This window comes from Pagrus pagrus (genome assembly GCF_965226575.1).
Source record: "Pagrus pagrus genome assembly, chromosome: 11".
Classification (NCBI taxonomy): Eukaryota; Metazoa; Chordata; class Actinopteri; order Spariformes; family Sparidae; genus Pagrus; species Pagrus pagrus.
The window spans coordinates 20,762,601-20,779,470 of record NC_140195.1 but is presented as its reverse complement, the minus strand read 5'-3'; the positions used below and the strand labels follow the sequence as shown (position 1 = coordinate 20,779,470).

The window sequence follows — 16,870 nt, the reverse complement described above, 5'->3', positions numbered from 1 at the left end:
CAACCCAGTATATTTGGTTTATGGTAAAAGACCACCTCCTCTTACAAATGATCCCTGCATGAATGAACATTGGACCACAGAGATCATTTGAAATAGGAACAGAATTTGAATTTGGGCAACCTGCTGGTGTAAGGACGGAACTCGTCCTTCCGTTTGGTTGCAAGGGATAGGCCTGCATGAAGTGAGGCAGACTGAGACACAGTGAAGTTAATATAAACAAAGATTCAGCTATGACTTTTAACCATGACTCAGCATTAAGACCAAGTATTCTCACTAAATCAACACATTAAGACCACAAAACAACATCTCATATAAAGTATGTGAGTTAATGTTTTATGTTCTAGAAAAGAGTCAATTACTGTAAAACTGAAATTAGTCTAACAATGCTCACAATCTTAACTAATTGTTTATGTTATTAAGAAGGATTAATGGACAATAAGTTGGGTAAAGCACTTGACAATAGTGGTTGGTACAAAGCAGTCATTGCTGCGATATGTTTGCACTTTTGATTTAAACAAAAAAAAATTGTCAAATTTTTCAAATTTGATTTGATAATTAACTGTTTGGCGGTACTGTGAAATGTTATTTCCTTGGATATCATGATTAAGTTTTAGTCTTCAGATATAGTGCTCTTTCAATCCATCCAATTCCCGCCACTTATCCAACGTCAGATCCCGTTGCATGCCAAGCAAAGTCGTCCAGAGACCACATGTATAGATGATGCATACCCATACAAAACGTGTACAGGCCATTTCCCACACATAAACTGGTATTCATAAAAAAACAAAACAAAAGACTATGCCGTGATAATATGTGCATCTCATACAGTACGTGCTTCAGGCCAGGCATACATTGTTTTCTACAGCCAGGTGTGGTGGGTAAAAGGATGAACTTAAGTGTAAGGTGAGAGACGTAATCTTATAGTAAGACATTGTTAGGTATATTGCCAATTTCCCTTATTGCGTTATTATTTTTGCAATCTACACAGCAAGTTATGACTGTTTCATAATTCAATTCAATTAATTCAACCCAGTATCTTTGGTTTTATCCTTAAAGACCATCTCCCCTTACAAAGGATCACACAGGTCATTTAAATAGGAAAATTTGCCATTATCAGCAGATGAAATGATAAATGGCCAGCACTCTTGCCAGAAGTTGAATTCAGGCAACCTGCTGGTGGAAGGGCCGAACTTGTCGTTCTTCTTGGTAGGATAGTATAGGCCTCCATGATGTGAGACACAGTGAATATGAAAGGTGAATCAGCTATAACCCTTTACCATGAATCGGCACTAAGACAAAATAGTAAATCAAATCAATCTTTATTTGTCACAGACACACTTCCTATGCAACATTTTTCCAAAATGAATTTTAACTCCACATGGAAACAGAGGCAATAATGTCACAAAAATATGCAGTTAGACATCAACCTCAGAGAGGAAGTTAATCATCACTTTATACTTCGCTCTTATTTTAAGATCTTATTCTAAGCTTAAAACTATAACACCAGGAGTAATACATAAATCAGTATTGACATTTGAGGGAACTTAGCCCATAAAAGTACACTCAAAGTCCAGCAGTGGTCTCTCATGTAGACAGCACCACAGTTAAGTGTTGCCATCATGTGGTGAGATCCGTGTTACCTGGACTGTATGAAGTATGTTTTGTTTTATTTACTCATGTATTTATTTACGTTTTTGTATCTGTAATATACTCACTAATTTGGCTAAATAATTGGCTAAATTATTTGAAAGGAAACTATTACACATTCTATCCACTCAACACTCAAAATACTTGTTATATTTTCTTGATGTTAGTTAGATGAGAAGGCAACACCACTCTCCTATCTGTTTTTTAAGTATGACACTACAGCCAGTAGATGGCTAGCTTAGCATAGCATAAAGACTGGAAGCAGGGGGAAACAACTGGCCTGGTTCTGCACAAAGGTACAAAAAAAAATTGCTCACAAGTGAGTTCATAAGGGTAATGAGACAATCTCCAGTGTGATATTTAAAAGACGTGTGAAAGTTGTATTGGTACAGTAACTCTCCACAAGAGAACAAAGAAGCTTACTTCCCAAAATCAAATAATTCCTTTAATAAGCACAAGTGAGCAGCGTCATCAAATGTGACCTCTCTTTAACAATAGGTGATATTGTTTGTTTTATGTTATATTCCTCAAAAATAAACAAACTAAAATACAAAGATGCATAAAACATTAGTTTAAAACTCTTGAAAAAAAAACAATCAGACAAATGTTTAAATTCCAATGTTCTCTAAAAGTTATTCACAGAGTTATTAGCAGAAGGCCTGAGGCACATCGTCTTTCCTGCCTGCAGAACCACATATTTACCTGAAGCTGCTACTGGCTAATTGTTTTGGTATAATTCTGAATGAGACCTTGGAAGTACTGTTGAGTGTTTTTGTGGGGCTGGAGAATGATGATGTAACATTTTGGGAGGAAATACCACAACAGAAAGGAGTAGAGACTGGAGAGTACTGCCAGAGCATTAAGAGTTTGGATGTGCTTGCCACGGTAAAGCATGTACTCAGTGGCAAACATTATCCATGTGAGGATCAGCAGGAGCAGGCAGAAGGTTATTGCTTTGGCCTCATTGTAATTTTTTGGGAGATCTTTTCCCATGTAGGAGAAAATGAAACAAAAGCAGCACAAGGACAAAAGTAAAACCACAGGACTAGAGGTTGCTGTGAGATTAATGTCACAACTAAGTATTATTTTGTCTGGGTACCAAACTGTTTCATTGTAGGGCTTGGGTGGGGCACAAGAGTAGCCGATAACAAGTAAGAGTGCCTGAGTAAGAAATGCCACAGTGATGACCAGCCATTGTCCATGATATTTCATCCACCAGCTGTGGAGCTTGGGGAATTTGGCGGCTATTTTGAAAATGCAAACAATTTGAAACGAGCGCACGACAAAACATGCCAAACAAACAGTGTAGAACAAAAAAAAAGGCAAGAACCTTAAGATACAAAAGGAAGTTGTTGGCTTGTCGAACTGAAAGAACACGCTAATACTACACAGACTGAGGCAGCCTAAAATTAAGAAGCACATTGGTCCCCCAGCAGATCTGACAATAGGTGTGTTGTAGTTGATGGCAAAGAGAATGGACATGGCTGCTGTGAGGCCCACCAAGGCCCAGGCACCGACCATGATCACTATAGCTTCACTGTCTGTGAATGGGATGTACTCCACCACCCGCAGATTGCATGATGTGCTTGCTTCTTCAGACCATTCTGTCTCCTTACATTGGAGGCATTTGTAGGGATCCGCTGTTTTACACAAAAAGGACAGATTGTCAATAAAGTCAACTTTTGAAAAGAGATCATACAGTTGATGAAGCATTGTTACACTTTTCATCTTTAACAACAGATGTCCCCATTAGATTTAGGGAACATGTGTTTTACACAAGAAAGGAACAGAATGTCTGAAAGATGCTCTGTGGTATATTAATAGCCAATCTAATTCATTTTTGAGTGGAAGTTGAAGCCTATGGAGATGTGTCCAATCAACACAAAGTAACTGTTAAACCCTTGCAAACATGAAAAAATGCTTCAAACATTCTAAAATCTGAAAAAGCAGAGAGAAGCATAGGATATATTTTACTCATTTTCTTCCTCTCATGTATAATAATTTACCTGAGCTGTTGATGTAAGTTCCATTTGGACAGATAATACAATTGAAGCAGCATTCATGGATCCCATTTTGCTTTTTTGCATGCCCTATAGGACATTCCTTTGAACATACAGAAGTAGGCACCTGTACAAGACAATTATTTTGCAAAAAATAAAATGTAAGTGAAGCAAGAACAATACTTTCAAGGATGGAAGGCAAATGAGAGGGAAATCAGACAGCATATACTGCTTTTATATTTTGCAACAAGATTTGTAAAATGTGAACATTCTTTTAGACATCAGTTTATTGTAGCAGTGTATCTTTATATACGCATACAAACAAAAGAAGAAACAAAAGAAGGCATTTTTAATCAACATACTCTTTTAAGTGTTAATATACTGCATTAAACCACACATATTTATGAAAAGACAACTTACTTCTCCCTTTGCGTACCACTGAATTTCAGTGCTGTTGATGAAAAATTTGCGCCATGGGTAAAAATGATAAAAGCCAATCTCCACTGCATCACCACTGTGGTTCCAGAAGACAATAGAAAAGGATCCAAACTTTGGCTCACCATTCTCATCAAATTGGATACTCCGGTTTAAAATTGTGAAGTTTGACTTCTTCAGCTCTGCTAGAACCTGGTGTGGGTACACAAAGTTCAGACCACTACTACTTCTGATTTCACACTGATCAAATAGATTGTTAAAATATTACTGAGGAGGGAAATGTTGCTGTGTGATGCCTCCTTTCAGCTTTAATCCTATTTTTTTTTAACATTGTAGACTTTGTACCAGAAATTGTTTTATATAATATGTTAAATATGATATTTATGTGATGACAAACCACGTTAGACCAGTGTTTTGAGTTATTACAGGCTTGTCTAAACGGTTAAAGCTGTAACAATCATAAATGTGAAAAATTGAGATAACGAATTTGATCTTATTATTATTATTATTGAATTATTTGTATACTTACCATATATGGGTACACTGTAATATTTCCATTACATCTGCCAGATCCGCATTGCAATGTATTGTGTAAGGCATGAGCGATGGCATATACAGCAGAATAAACAGGAAAAGAGAAAGATGGGTCCACAGCAAGGATATCTTCTGCACTCAGGCTACTGCAGTTGCAAAACTGATTACAAAACCTATTTTGTTCTTTATTTTCACAGTGAGTCTGGCTTTTGGAAGCATAGATGAAATCATTGAAACCAGGTATTGTCACTACTGGCTGAGACACGCCAATTACAGTTCCAATATTTTTGATTCCTTTCACCTTGGGGAGCCTTTTGTTTAAGGACCATGTGTCCCCTGCTATCCACACCTTGTCTGTGATATTCAGTTGTACTGCTGACTCAATGAGAGCTTCAGCAGTCAATTTTGTAGTAAAAACAATAATGACGCCGATTTTCTGTGCCTGTATTTGTTTGAACATTTGGGAAGTATTTGTATTATCGTTGATGCCTTTGGTGTACGCTAGGCAGATGTTCGTGTTCTCAATCCTCTTTATGAACAATTCCAGGCCATCTTTGCCAAAATCATTGTCACTGTTAAGGAAAGCAACCCAGCGCCAATTGAAGTGCAGAATGATCTCAACAATCACTCCTATGATGCCTTTATTTGAATGCACAGTTCGTAGGAAAGAAGGAAATTTCGCTTTCTCTGTAAAGGCAGATGAGGCAGCTCCATAACTGACCTGATAAAAGGATAATAGAGACATTGAAATTAAAAACTGTTGCAATTTAAGTTTTACAATTTTACTACTTATGTTAACTGACTGATTTTATAGCTGGGAAAAACACTGTAGCTGGCAGACTTACCACAGGAATGAGATCCGCCATGAACAGTGGGGCTACAGTCAGGGTGTTCGTGCTTGAAAAAGGGCCGACCACTGCTGTCACTTTGGACACTTTGGACACTTTGGACAGGTTCTTGTTTGGTTCACTCCAAGGTTGAGTCATACCACTGAATGAGAAGAGTTTCAAAATTCCAGGGAAAATCTGTGTATCTGAGCAGTGGTCAAATATTTCATAGCCGAGAGATACATTTGGCAGTAGGTTGGTAGAGTTATTGATTTCCTCTACAGTGAATCTCATCAACTGAAATCTCCGATAACTTGACAGAATGAAGAGTTGACTATGAACAGAGAAAACACAGCAGGAGAGAAGGATTACATTTTAGTTAATATTATTAGTCTTGAGACCTCTACACAGATATGGATGTTAGAAAAGTTGGTTTTATGGAGCAAGAACAGGGGTCAGATTTAATGTTATACAGCAACTTTGATAATGTAGCAATTAACTGGATTGGTTTAGGGTTCAATGTGCTGCTAAGCAACAGCTATTGACCCCGCATTTGAGGTGAAACTCCTCAGTGTTTTTAAAAGGGTCTTATCCAATACACTAAACTTGTCATTAGTTTCATTTTAAGAGGCGATTTACTCAGATTTATTTTAAACTCACCTGGAGCAGTCGATGGCTTCTGGTCTGTAAAGATAAACACTGTCTCTGACATGATGAATATCAAAAAGTCCACCTATTAAATAATCTCCTTCCAGGTGGAACTCTGAGGTCGGGACAGTGCATTGAGCCAAGGCATGTAGAAGAGATCCCAGGAGACACAGAGAAGCAAGACATTTTTTCATTGCTGTAGTTACCATTTACCAATCTAATGTGAACTCTTATTGGATTAGGCTCTGCCTTTAATAAGCAGTGTCATGCTAGTAACGGCAAGCCCTCAGTGTTATGTATTATCATAAATACCTGCCTGTAAATGGCTGCGGGAGAATACTCAAATCAGTATGCAAAAAGCACCTAAACTGCACCCACTATCTGTGGTGAATACATACAGAGTTGAACAAACTACCATGAATTACCCTGGTTATCCATGCTAATCCCTCATGTAGGCAGTACTCCCAAATGGTTTTAGAGAAGTTTACAGGGGAAGTTTTGTCTTTTGCCCATATTTGATGATTACCCGCAGAAAACTGCCCAAACTGAATGGAAAGTTAGGTGTTAAAATAGCAAAGCTGACATCATGTTAAGATGATGGGCATTAATTGAGTGACCTCTGCAGGTAGCATGGACAGGGAAAGACTTAATTAATTAATTTGCCGACCAGAAGTACAGACCATCTTGCGTTGGGATAGCACCAGTCGTGACACTGTGAACATGTTGATGTCCCGAGCCATGACTTCTCATTATTCTGTTTTTTTACCAGCTGCAACTCTGTTGCTGGTATTGCTACCAGCTGCAACAGAGAAATAACCACGTGACCTGTTTTGACCCTGCCACTCAAAGAATCGTAATTGATTAGAACCAGGATTGATAAGCAGAATCCGAATCCAAATCGTTAAAATCCAAACCATACACAACCTCATGGCCAGTACCCCCTTTCCCGACTTCCTCCATTTTTGATCTCAACTACACCAGTGCAAAGTTTTGTGAATAAATGTTGCAAAGTTGTGACACTATTGCGGTGACAATGTCTGTCCATAGACAGACATAACATTTTTATGGAAAAATCAGTCCAGAAAGTAAGTGTTTCAGGATATTGGCTGTGTAATAAGGGGTGGCCTATATAATTACAGAAAAAGTTTAATTGAATGAAGTAGCTCCTAAATTGTCCTAAATCGGAAGTGTTGATGATGTTTTGGATATGGTTTTGTCAGATTTATTCTCTTCTAAATTCTGAATAATTCATATAATCCAAAGAGCAATTTTTGATTCAAGGAGTGTTGAGTTTTCTTCAAGTCAAATAAAAGTTATGTTTACATTCTGTGTTTCTCACCAAAACAGTGCGTGAGTGTATCCTTCATTTCTTTCCTGATAAGAAATTTGCAAAGCCATTTTTTCCAATATTTTAAACTCTGCATTGTTAACGGTTTTTGAGGGCACATTGCTCAGATTATTTTTGTATTACCACCACCAACTGTCAACTAGTATAGTGTGAACCACCCAGCATAATTGTATGAAATATACATTTCTGCAAGGTGAAATAATTGCACTTTTAAAAACATTACTCCATAGTGCTAGTAGTAGTTCAAAACTCCACAGGGTGCCTTTGACTGTAATGTTTGTGTTACACTGCGATAACAATATATCGGTCAAGTGTTAAGTTTACCTTCATCTGTTTCCTCATTGTAATTCAGAGGGAACCTTTACATTATAGTTTAGGCCAGAACACTGTCAGATTAAAACTGTCAAAATATTGGCAAATAATGATGCCTTAGGTTGCTGAGTATCTTTTTTTATTCACTTGGCAAATGCCAGCTGTATGTTAACCAATTTCCTTTCTTTCTGCTTTTGTACACAACAGACAATGCTTTTTACATTTTTTTAATTATTTTTTTTTTACATAATTTTGCAATGCCTAAACCACATAAAGCTTTTAAACAACTTTTCAAACATGCCTTTCAGAGGGAAAGTTTCAGAAGTTTAATGAAATGTTTTAAAATCGAATTAAACTTATGCTACAGAGATGACCTATGGATGGTAGGGATGAATTGAGATGAAGTACAGATGAGGCTAGAAGATCGCATGAGGTCACAAGCAAATACACACAAATGAATGAATTAATTCAACCAGGTATCTTTGGTTTATGCTAAAATGCTACATCCTCTTACAAATGAGCTCTGCATGACTTAAACTTTGGCCACAGAGGTCTTTTGAAAGGACATCATTTGCAATGACTCTATGGATGACAGCAATAGATGCCGAGACCTGAGATGGACTCACGAAGGTTTGAATCCAGCAACCTCCCAATGAAAAGGCAGAACTCCTTGTCGTGCTCAGCTGGAAGGGATGAGACATTTTTTTTACCAACAGCCAACAGTTTGGAGCTATACAGAATCTGGTGTCAGCTTTGTGTCTTTCAACTATGATTGGGTAAACTCAGTAGTACATGTATCTGTAAAGTACACAAACAGTATTTAATGAGTCCATTGGGTAACTACTAAGTATTGTGTTTCACTACTTGAAGGTACATAAAAACAGTAACTATTGATTCAATAATTAGTATTTAATGAGTCTAGTGGGTAACTACTCAGCATGATGTCTCACTGTACTTGAAGCCACTCAAAGGTACACAAAAAGAGTAACCAATGATTAAGTAACTAGTATTTCATGAGTCATCACCAGTTTGTGCCAATCAGCGGGTGGTTGATTGTTAATCAGGAACAACTCATGAAGAAAGTGCTCAGTATGTTGATTCACAGTTATTTATGAACTAATCATTACCTAATGATTCATTCATGTAGTATCTCCGAGTCTGTTCTCCAGTAACTCATCATTATCAACTGTATGGTCTTCCCACAGGAATTACTCATTAACAACTAATTTACTATCAAATCATTCTTGATTCATCCCTTACTCATTCCTCAGTAACTACTCACATTTTTGTGTACCTTCTTGCTAAGTGTTACTGATTTGCCCAAGATCAACTTACTATTTTACCCTAACAAATTGATCTAGTGAAAGTGTTCTGACTGACTATGATTTCACATCTGATAGGAAGTGGTGACAAAAAAGATGCACAAACATTAATTACATTTAATCAGCATTTATTGAAGGGCAGATTAAGACCAGATTTGTTGACAATTTAGGGTCCTAATGGAACCGCATGTATTTTGAATGTGGGAGGAAACCGGAGAACCTGGAGGAAACCCACGACAGCATGGGGGGACATGCAAACTCTGTGCTGTCCCCACCCTTAACAATGTAATTTGAACAGGTCCAGTGTGTAGGATTTCGTGGCTTCTAGTGATGAGGTTGCAGATGGCATGAATACCCCTAGCCTTACCTTCCCCTACAGTGGCGGCTAAAAACGTGAAAGGCCCACCATAGAGTCAGTGTTTGTTTTTTCTGTTCGGGGCTACTGTAGAAACATGGTGGTGCAACATGGCGGATTCTATGGAAGAGTACCCACTCCCTCTGCAGATATAAAAGGCTTATTGTAAGATTATGAAAACACAATGATTCTTCTAGTTTCAGGTGATTCTACACTAATTTAAACATAACTATGTTATAATGACTGATTTCTGCTTTAATTTGCTATTATTAACCCCCTATTTATTTACTTTCTCATTTAATTTTCCATTGTATCTATTATTTTTTTCATATTTAAATGTATTTATTATATAATTTTTTTTTCTGTATTATTTCCCCTTTGCATTTCCCTGATGTTGATTACCACACTCTTTTTTTCCAGTTTTTTTTTCTATTTACATTTCTTTGCAAATTATTATTTATAGTATTTATTTCTTGTTTTTTTATTTTGACAGTTCCAGTCCTCCTTACAACACAAGGGAGGATAGTTTTGAGTATTTTTCCAAGTGTTTATATGTCTGTCTGTCCGTCTCTACGTGGCCAGACTTTTGTAACCGTGATCGTGTCACAGCCATGCAAGATGCTGTCATGAAATTTAACAGGTTTGTAGTTGTGAGACGAAGTAAAATGAAGTGGATCGATAGTGGTAGATGTCTGAATCTTACTGGAGAAATACATTTCAAAGCTGTAAAGTATGCTCTTTAATGAAGTGATATGAAAACCAAATATTTAAAACAGTGCAACAATAATCACACAGTTGACATTCAATTAAGATATTATCACAATATATTTTCAAAAATAACTATCAGTTATGAGTTAAATCCTGAATTTATATTTAACCAAATTGTGCACACACTCAAAACAAAAGCTGAACCTGTACAACACCTACACAAAAACCCTGACCTGTTACATCCTGATTTTATTATAAATACAAAAACATAGGTTACACAAATATATTCAAACTGACCTGTAGTGAAGTGGTGCATTCATGTGGTGCCATTAAAAAATGTTTTACCAACCTCATGGAACTGTTACAAAAATTAACTTTATGTGTATCACTCCTTAGGCTGTTAACTAACATAGGATTTTAAAGTGTATCTTTAACATTTGTACATTGAATTTAACTGTAGTATACTGTCAGTCTATATTCACATGTCAGTCTTAATCCACGATAGCATGGCCAAAGATCTGGCTGTTTGTCAGTCTGGTGGTACAATTATAGAACAGACATTCATGTTTCCCAGAGGATGTATCCTAAAGACTTTGACATTCACAGTTGTGGTTTTGATCCAAATGTTTTAATAACAACTGAATGGATTGTCATGAAATTCTGTTCAGACATTGATGTCCACCTCAGAAAGGATTTTAATTACTTTGGTGATCCCTTAAAACTTCACAGATAGTACCAACATGGAGTAAACATTTAAATGTATCTTATACTTTGGTTTATAACTGAATTGCTGTAATTACATTTCAATCAGCCTCAGTTGCACTTTGTGTTCGGTGCTACTTAGCAAATCTTAGCATGCTGACAGGCTAAACTAAGATGTTGACGATAGTAAATCTTAGCATGCTGATGTTCGCATTTAGCTCAATTGATTGTTGTACCTATATTTGCTGTAGTTAGTCTAGTTTAGTTTCTTAGGTCAGACGCTCTGCATTGGACTCGGAGATGCCAACCACCTTTCTTGTTAAAAAGGTTATCACTGTATATTGTTAAGCAAGTTTTAAGATGCTTGTTGATACATCCTTCTGTAAAACAACCAAATATCCAATTAGATACATCTCATCTAACATTATTAGATTATAACAAAAGAAACTGACAAAGATTCAAACAACTATATACATTTTATGACCATCCACTCTAATTATCCAAATTATTATCAAAATATAATCATTATTGTATTGAAAGAACTCCTTAATCGTGACACCTGAGTCATATTCACAAGCATTTTGAAAATACTCTCAAACAGGTCCTAATTTAGCCTAAATTTAAATCTAAATCTAGCTTCAGAGTGATTTAGGAAACGTCTTAGAGCAACTCTCAGCAACACATTCTTTTATATGCTGTGATTGATTGATCAAACAAGAAAAAAATGCGCAGTAAAGCAATGACAGCCGGCTGCGTTTTTTTCCGTAACCCCTTTCAGTACGCACCGCTGCAGCCTAATTGCTTCCCTCATTCAAATAAATGGGAGGACCTGCGTTATCACTGCAACATTGGATTTGGTCTAAAATGCAGTCTGAAAGGAGAGGAAAAGGGGGCCGTCATTTCTGCCGTTATAACATTATTACATTTGATGGGAGATGTGAGAAGATCTAAAACCATAGCATTTCATTAACTCAATCTAATTCAGCGTTTGGAGAATTTTTCTCCTTCGTCTTTGTTTTTCCACCATTTTCTCCTCTGCATAAGAAACTCTTAAGGCTCTTAAGAGTCCTCCTCCCTACTTGTGACAGATTTTCACCGGAAGGGCTTTGATTCTTTGTGTATAACTTATATCTCTTCCAGGATCTAGTCTTAACTTTAAGGCAAATTCTTAGAAAACAATGCGAAGAATTTTCTGAGAATATCATCACTCAGACCAACTTTTTATACGGACACTTTATGAGTATGGCTCCCGAAGTGCATCAGTTATTCTGTATACAGTAACATATATGAGAAGCTGCTACTGGCTAATCGTTTTGGTATAATCCTGAATGAGACCTTGGAAGTACTGCTGTGTGTTTTTGTACGATTGAAAAATGATGATGTAACATTTTGGGAGAAAGTACCACAACAGAAAGGAGTAGAGACTGGAGAGTACTGCCAGAGCATTAAGAGTTTCGATGTACTTGCCACGATAAAGTACACGTACAGTGGCAAACATTATCCATGTGAGGATCAGCAGGAGCAGGCAGAAGGTTATTGCTTTGGCCTCATTGTAATTTTTTGGGAGATCTTTTCCCATGTAGGAGAAAATGAAGCAAAGGCAGCACAAGGATAACAGTAAAACCACAGAACTAGAGGTTGCCTGAAAATGAATGCCACAACTAAGTATTATTTTGTCTGGGTACCAAACTGTTTCATTGTAGGGCTTGGATGGGTCATAAGAATAGCCAATAAGAAGTAAGAGTGCCTGAGTAACAAATGCCACAGTGATGACCAGCCATTGTCCATGATATTTCATCCACCAAATGTGGAGCTTGGGGAACTTGGCAGCTATTTTGAAAATGCAAACAATTTGAAATGAGCGCACAACAAAACATGCCAAACAAACAGTGTAGAACAAAAAAAATGGCAAGAACCTTAAGATACAAAAGGAAGTTGTTGGCTTATCAAAGTAAAAGAACACACTAATACTACACAGACTGAGGCAGCCTAAAATTAAGAAGCACATTGGTCCCCCAGCAGATCTGACAATAGGTGTGTTGTAGTTGACAGCAAACAGGACGGACATGGCTGCTGTGAGGCCCACCAAGACCCAGGCCCCGACCATGATCACTATAGCTCCACTGTCTGTGAATGGGATGTACTCCACCACCCGCAGATTGCATGATGTGCTTGCTTCTTCAGACCATTCTGTCTCCTTACATTTGAAACATTTGTAGGGATCCGCTGTAGAGACACACAATTTGTCAATAAAGTTACTGTGTATGTTCTCCTAAGATGAGCTGCTACTTCAAGCATAAAGCTTTGTCCAATCAACATGAAATGAAATCCTCTTGGCCATAAATATGCTAATAAGAAAGATTATCTCCCATCAAGTAAAGACTGACAGCACTGCCTTTACTAATTTTCTTCCTCTCATATGTAATAATTTACCTGTGCTGTTTACATAAGTTCCATTTGGACAGATTTCACACTTGAAGCAGCATTCATGGATTCCATCATACTTTTTTGCATGTCCTATAGGACATTCCTGGGAACACACTGAAGTAGGCACCTGTACAAGACAATTATTTACCAGAAAAGTAAATGTTAATGCATTATTATACCGTAAGGGATGATAGCAGTAATTCACATTGTAAACTGGAATTGTTAAATGTAATCAACATTGAGTGTTATATCCAGATGTCCCTGCAAATAACAGAATGAACAACCACCACTGGTTTATGTTCCTGATGTTGGGTTTTGTTCCCTGTCACAGCTATTATTCAACATACATATCTTTGTGCACTTGTGCACTTGTCCACACACACATCCCTGCAGAAGTGGAAAATCAAAACAGTATTTTCAAATCGAAATGTACTGTATAAAGTTTTGGTAAGATTAAACAACTCACTTTGTCCTTTGTGTACCACTGAATTTTGCTGTTGTTGATGAAGAAATGTAACGATGGTCGAAAATTATAAAAACCGACCACCTCTGCATCACCACTGTAGTTCCAGAAGAGTATAGAATAGGATCCATGCTTGGGGTCACCATTTTCATCAAACTCAATACTCTGGTTTAGAAGTGTAAAGTTTGACTTCTTCAGCTCTGCTAGAACCTGATGAGGGTAAACAAAGTTCAGATTACTTACATTACATGTGTTCACAATGCATTTGTGAGGCATTGATTAAATATCATGTTTCAACCTCAAAGAGATCTAATGACATTGTCTCACAAGGCTTGACAAAGCCTTACTGTAACAATAGTTACATCCGGACAGAAGACTGACCTTTGATTTGCATTGTGCAGATATGTGAAATCAGCAAACATGTATATTTCTATTGTCATTTTCAGCTGTAACTCTAACATTTAAAGATGTACAGTAAAACAAGATGGTTCGACCAATCTGATGTTTTAGCTTTGCTCATTTCATGTACGGTATTGCTTTGCTGTTATATTTGATATCTACACAACAGCAACATCTCTGACTAACTGCTAGTTTGGGTTAAACAGTCTCGCCTCAAGTTCTTGTTGAAGAATAGACAACCATTGTTGACCGCATTGTTTCTTCTGCTTTTTTTTTTTCTCACTGCAGAGTATTAACATTACTACAGCAAAGTTGTTGCACAACAGTCTCCATTTGTTTACATCTATTTACCAATGAGATCATGTAAGGTGGTGCGTTGCTCCTTCTGGCATGACAATCTTAATAATATGTAGTATGTGATGCACTATTGTTTTCAAATCATAAAGTCTGTGCATGTTAGAGATTCGAGAAAAGAACATCTGTGAAGATTCTCCTTGTGTGTGTGATGCAACCCGATTTCAAAATTGATTAGCAATTAACACCTCTGTAGTGTGAGCCCAGCTTTAGTGACAAAGCATAAAATAAGCAAAAAAGATCTCTTTAACACTGAAACACTGCTCTAAGCATCCTACTGGAATCCCACTGTAGAATGTACAGATCTATTATCTGTACACTCAAATGTACTAATGTTTGACATGAAAAATCAGTTACGATTGTAGAGTGAGGATTTAAAGGTTTTGTTTATATCTTTTATGTGATAACAAAACAGACCAGTGTTTTATGGTATGACAGGTCACTTTCAAATAGGTTTTTCTTTAAGAAAAACATGTCAGAAACATAATTGCCCAAGAATGACACAGTAGGAAGAAAGAAAGAATTAAATACATTTTCAAATAATTTGTATACTTACCATATGTGGAAACACTGTAATATTGCCATTACATCTGCCAGATCCACATTGCAAGACATTGTGTAAGGCATGAGCGATGGCATATACAGCAGAATAAACAGGAAAATTAAAAGATGGGTCTGCAAGAATGACATCTTTTGCAGTCAGGTTACTGCAGTTGCAAACCTGATTACAAAACATCTGTTGTTCTGAATTTTCACAACGATTCTGGCTTTTGGAAGCACGGACAAAATCATTGAAACCAGGTATTTTCACTACTGGCTGAGACACCCCGAGTATTGTTCCGATATTTTTGATTCCTTTCACCTTGGGGAGCCTTTTGTTTAAGGACCATGCATCTCCGGCTATCCACACCTTTTCTGTGATATTCAGTTGTATTGCTGACTCAATGAGAGCTTCAGCAGTCCATTCAGCAGCAAAAACTATAATTATACGTATCCTCTGTGCCTCTATCTGTCTGAATATTGGCGGATAATCTGTATCATGAGTAAGTCCTTTGGTGTAGGCCAGGCAGATCTCAGTGTCCTTAATCATCTTTATGAACAATTCCCGTCCGTCATTGCCATAATCGTCATTGATGTTAAGGAATGCAACCCAGCGCCAGTTTAAGTGCTGCAGAATCCTAACAATCACTTCAATGACGTCTTTATTGGGATGCACTGTTCGCAGGAAAGAGGGGAAATTCTGTTTTCTTGAAAAGACTGAACTAGCAGCTCCATAACTGACCTGTTAAAAGAAAATAATAGCGACATTACAGTAAAGTCTCAAAAATGTAAAGCCTAAACTGTTTTTATAACTTCAGTCAGGAAAAAAGTTGTTAAAAAAACAGCAACTAGCAAATTTACCATAGGAATGAGATTCATCATAAGCAGTGGAGCTACAGTCAGCGTGTTAGTGCTCGTATAAGTGCCAACCACTGCTATTACTTTAGACAGATTCTCGTGTGGTTCACCCCAAGGTTGGATCATGCCGTTGAATGAGATGAGTTTCAAAATTCCTGGGAAGTTCTGTGTATCTGAGCAGTGGTCAAATATTTCATAGCCGAGAGATACATTTGGCAGTAGGTTGGTAGAGTTATTGATTTCCTCGACACAGAATCTCATCAACTGAAACCTTCGATAACTTGACAGAATGAAGGGCTTACTGTGGATAGAGGGGCAGGGAGAGAGAGTGTAAGAACAAGGTTCGTTGTTCAAGTGTTTGTCAAGGCTGTACAAACACGGAAATATCTCTCGTTCATGGTAGAAGAACTGAGATCAGTAATGCAGATGTAATGTCCTTACTTGATTTTGGGGGAATTGTGCTATTAGCTGTATCCATTGAGCAGAAGTTTGAGGCAAAATTCTTGAATGTATAACAACATCTGTTATATCAGGCACTCTTTACTTACACATTACTTTCAACATGAGAAGATATCCCCCCAGGATTAATTTTAAAACTCACCTGGAGCAGTCAGTCATTTTTGGTCTGTTATGAGAAACAGGGCCATCGACATGATGAATGTCAAAAAGTCCACCAATCAAATAATCTCCTTCTAGCTGAAACTCAGAAGCTGGGACAGTACATTGAGCCAAGGCATGTAGAAAAGATCCCAGGAGACACAGAGAAGCAAAAAAATGTTTCATTGTTGTCGTTATTTTTTTTACCACTCAGATGTGTGCTCTAATGGGATTGCCTTTGTCTTTTAAATGTCATGAGAGACTGGTGAAGACTGAGGCTCTGTGATCATTTCCATGAAATTGGGAGGGTATAGATGCAGATTGCTATAAACGGCTTAAAAAGAAAACACAAATCAGCATGCAAAAATCATTTAAACTGCTGCTGCATAGTCCC

General features: G+C 37.3%; 3 protein-coding genes and 1 long non-coding RNA gene across 6 annotated transcripts in view; 1 reads left to right on the top strand and 3 right to left on the bottom strand.

Moving 5' to 3' along the window:
• LOC311264849 overlaps nucleotides 1-16,870 on the top strand; it is an 83,536-nt gene that overhangs the window by 41,481 nt on the left and 25,185 nt on the right. The window lies entirely within an intron of this gene.
• On the bottom strand, nucleotides 2,308-3,184 carry LOC311264848 (taste receptor type 1 member 1-like). The gene has a single exon (XM_084365999.1). It carries the CDS (start codon nucleotides 3,166-3,168, stop codon nucleotides 2,359-2,361), a length of 810 nt encoding a protein of 269 aa, XP_084222125.1. The 5' UTR covers nucleotides 3,169-3,184; the 3' UTR covers nucleotides 2,308-2,358.
• On the bottom strand, nucleotides 3,260-5,761 carry LOC311264700 (taste receptor type 1 member 1-like; the record flags this gene model as incomplete). The annotated part of the gene is made up of 4 exons (XM_084365791.1): nucleotides 5,462-5,761; nucleotides 4,612-5,337; nucleotides 4,084-4,274; nucleotides 3,260-3,287 (listed from the first exon to the last, which is right to left on the bottom strand). The coding sequence occupies exons 1-4, from the start codon at nucleotides 5,735-5,737 to the stop codon at nucleotides 3,260-3,262; spliced, it is 1,221 nt and encodes a 406-aa protein (XP_084221917.1). The 5' UTR covers nucleotides 5,738-5,761.
• Nucleotides 12,136-16,497, bottom strand: LOC311264699 (taste receptor type 1 member 1-like; the record flags this gene model as incomplete). Its single annotated transcript, XM_084365790.1, has 6 exons — nucleotides 12,136-13,064; nucleotides 13,272-13,392; nucleotides 13,732-13,938; nucleotides 15,038-15,763; nucleotides 15,883-16,180; nucleotides 16,481-16,497. 6 exons carry the CDS (start codon nucleotides 16,495-16,497, stop codon nucleotides 12,136-12,138), a joined length of 2,298 nt encoding a protein of 765 aa, XP_084221916.1.

Excerpts from the sequence above, each read along its gene's own strand:
- LOC311264848 (XM_084365999.1), bottom strand. The coding sequence starts at position 3,168 with ATGGTCGGTGCCTGGGCCTTGGTGGGCCTCACAGCAGCCATGTCCATT.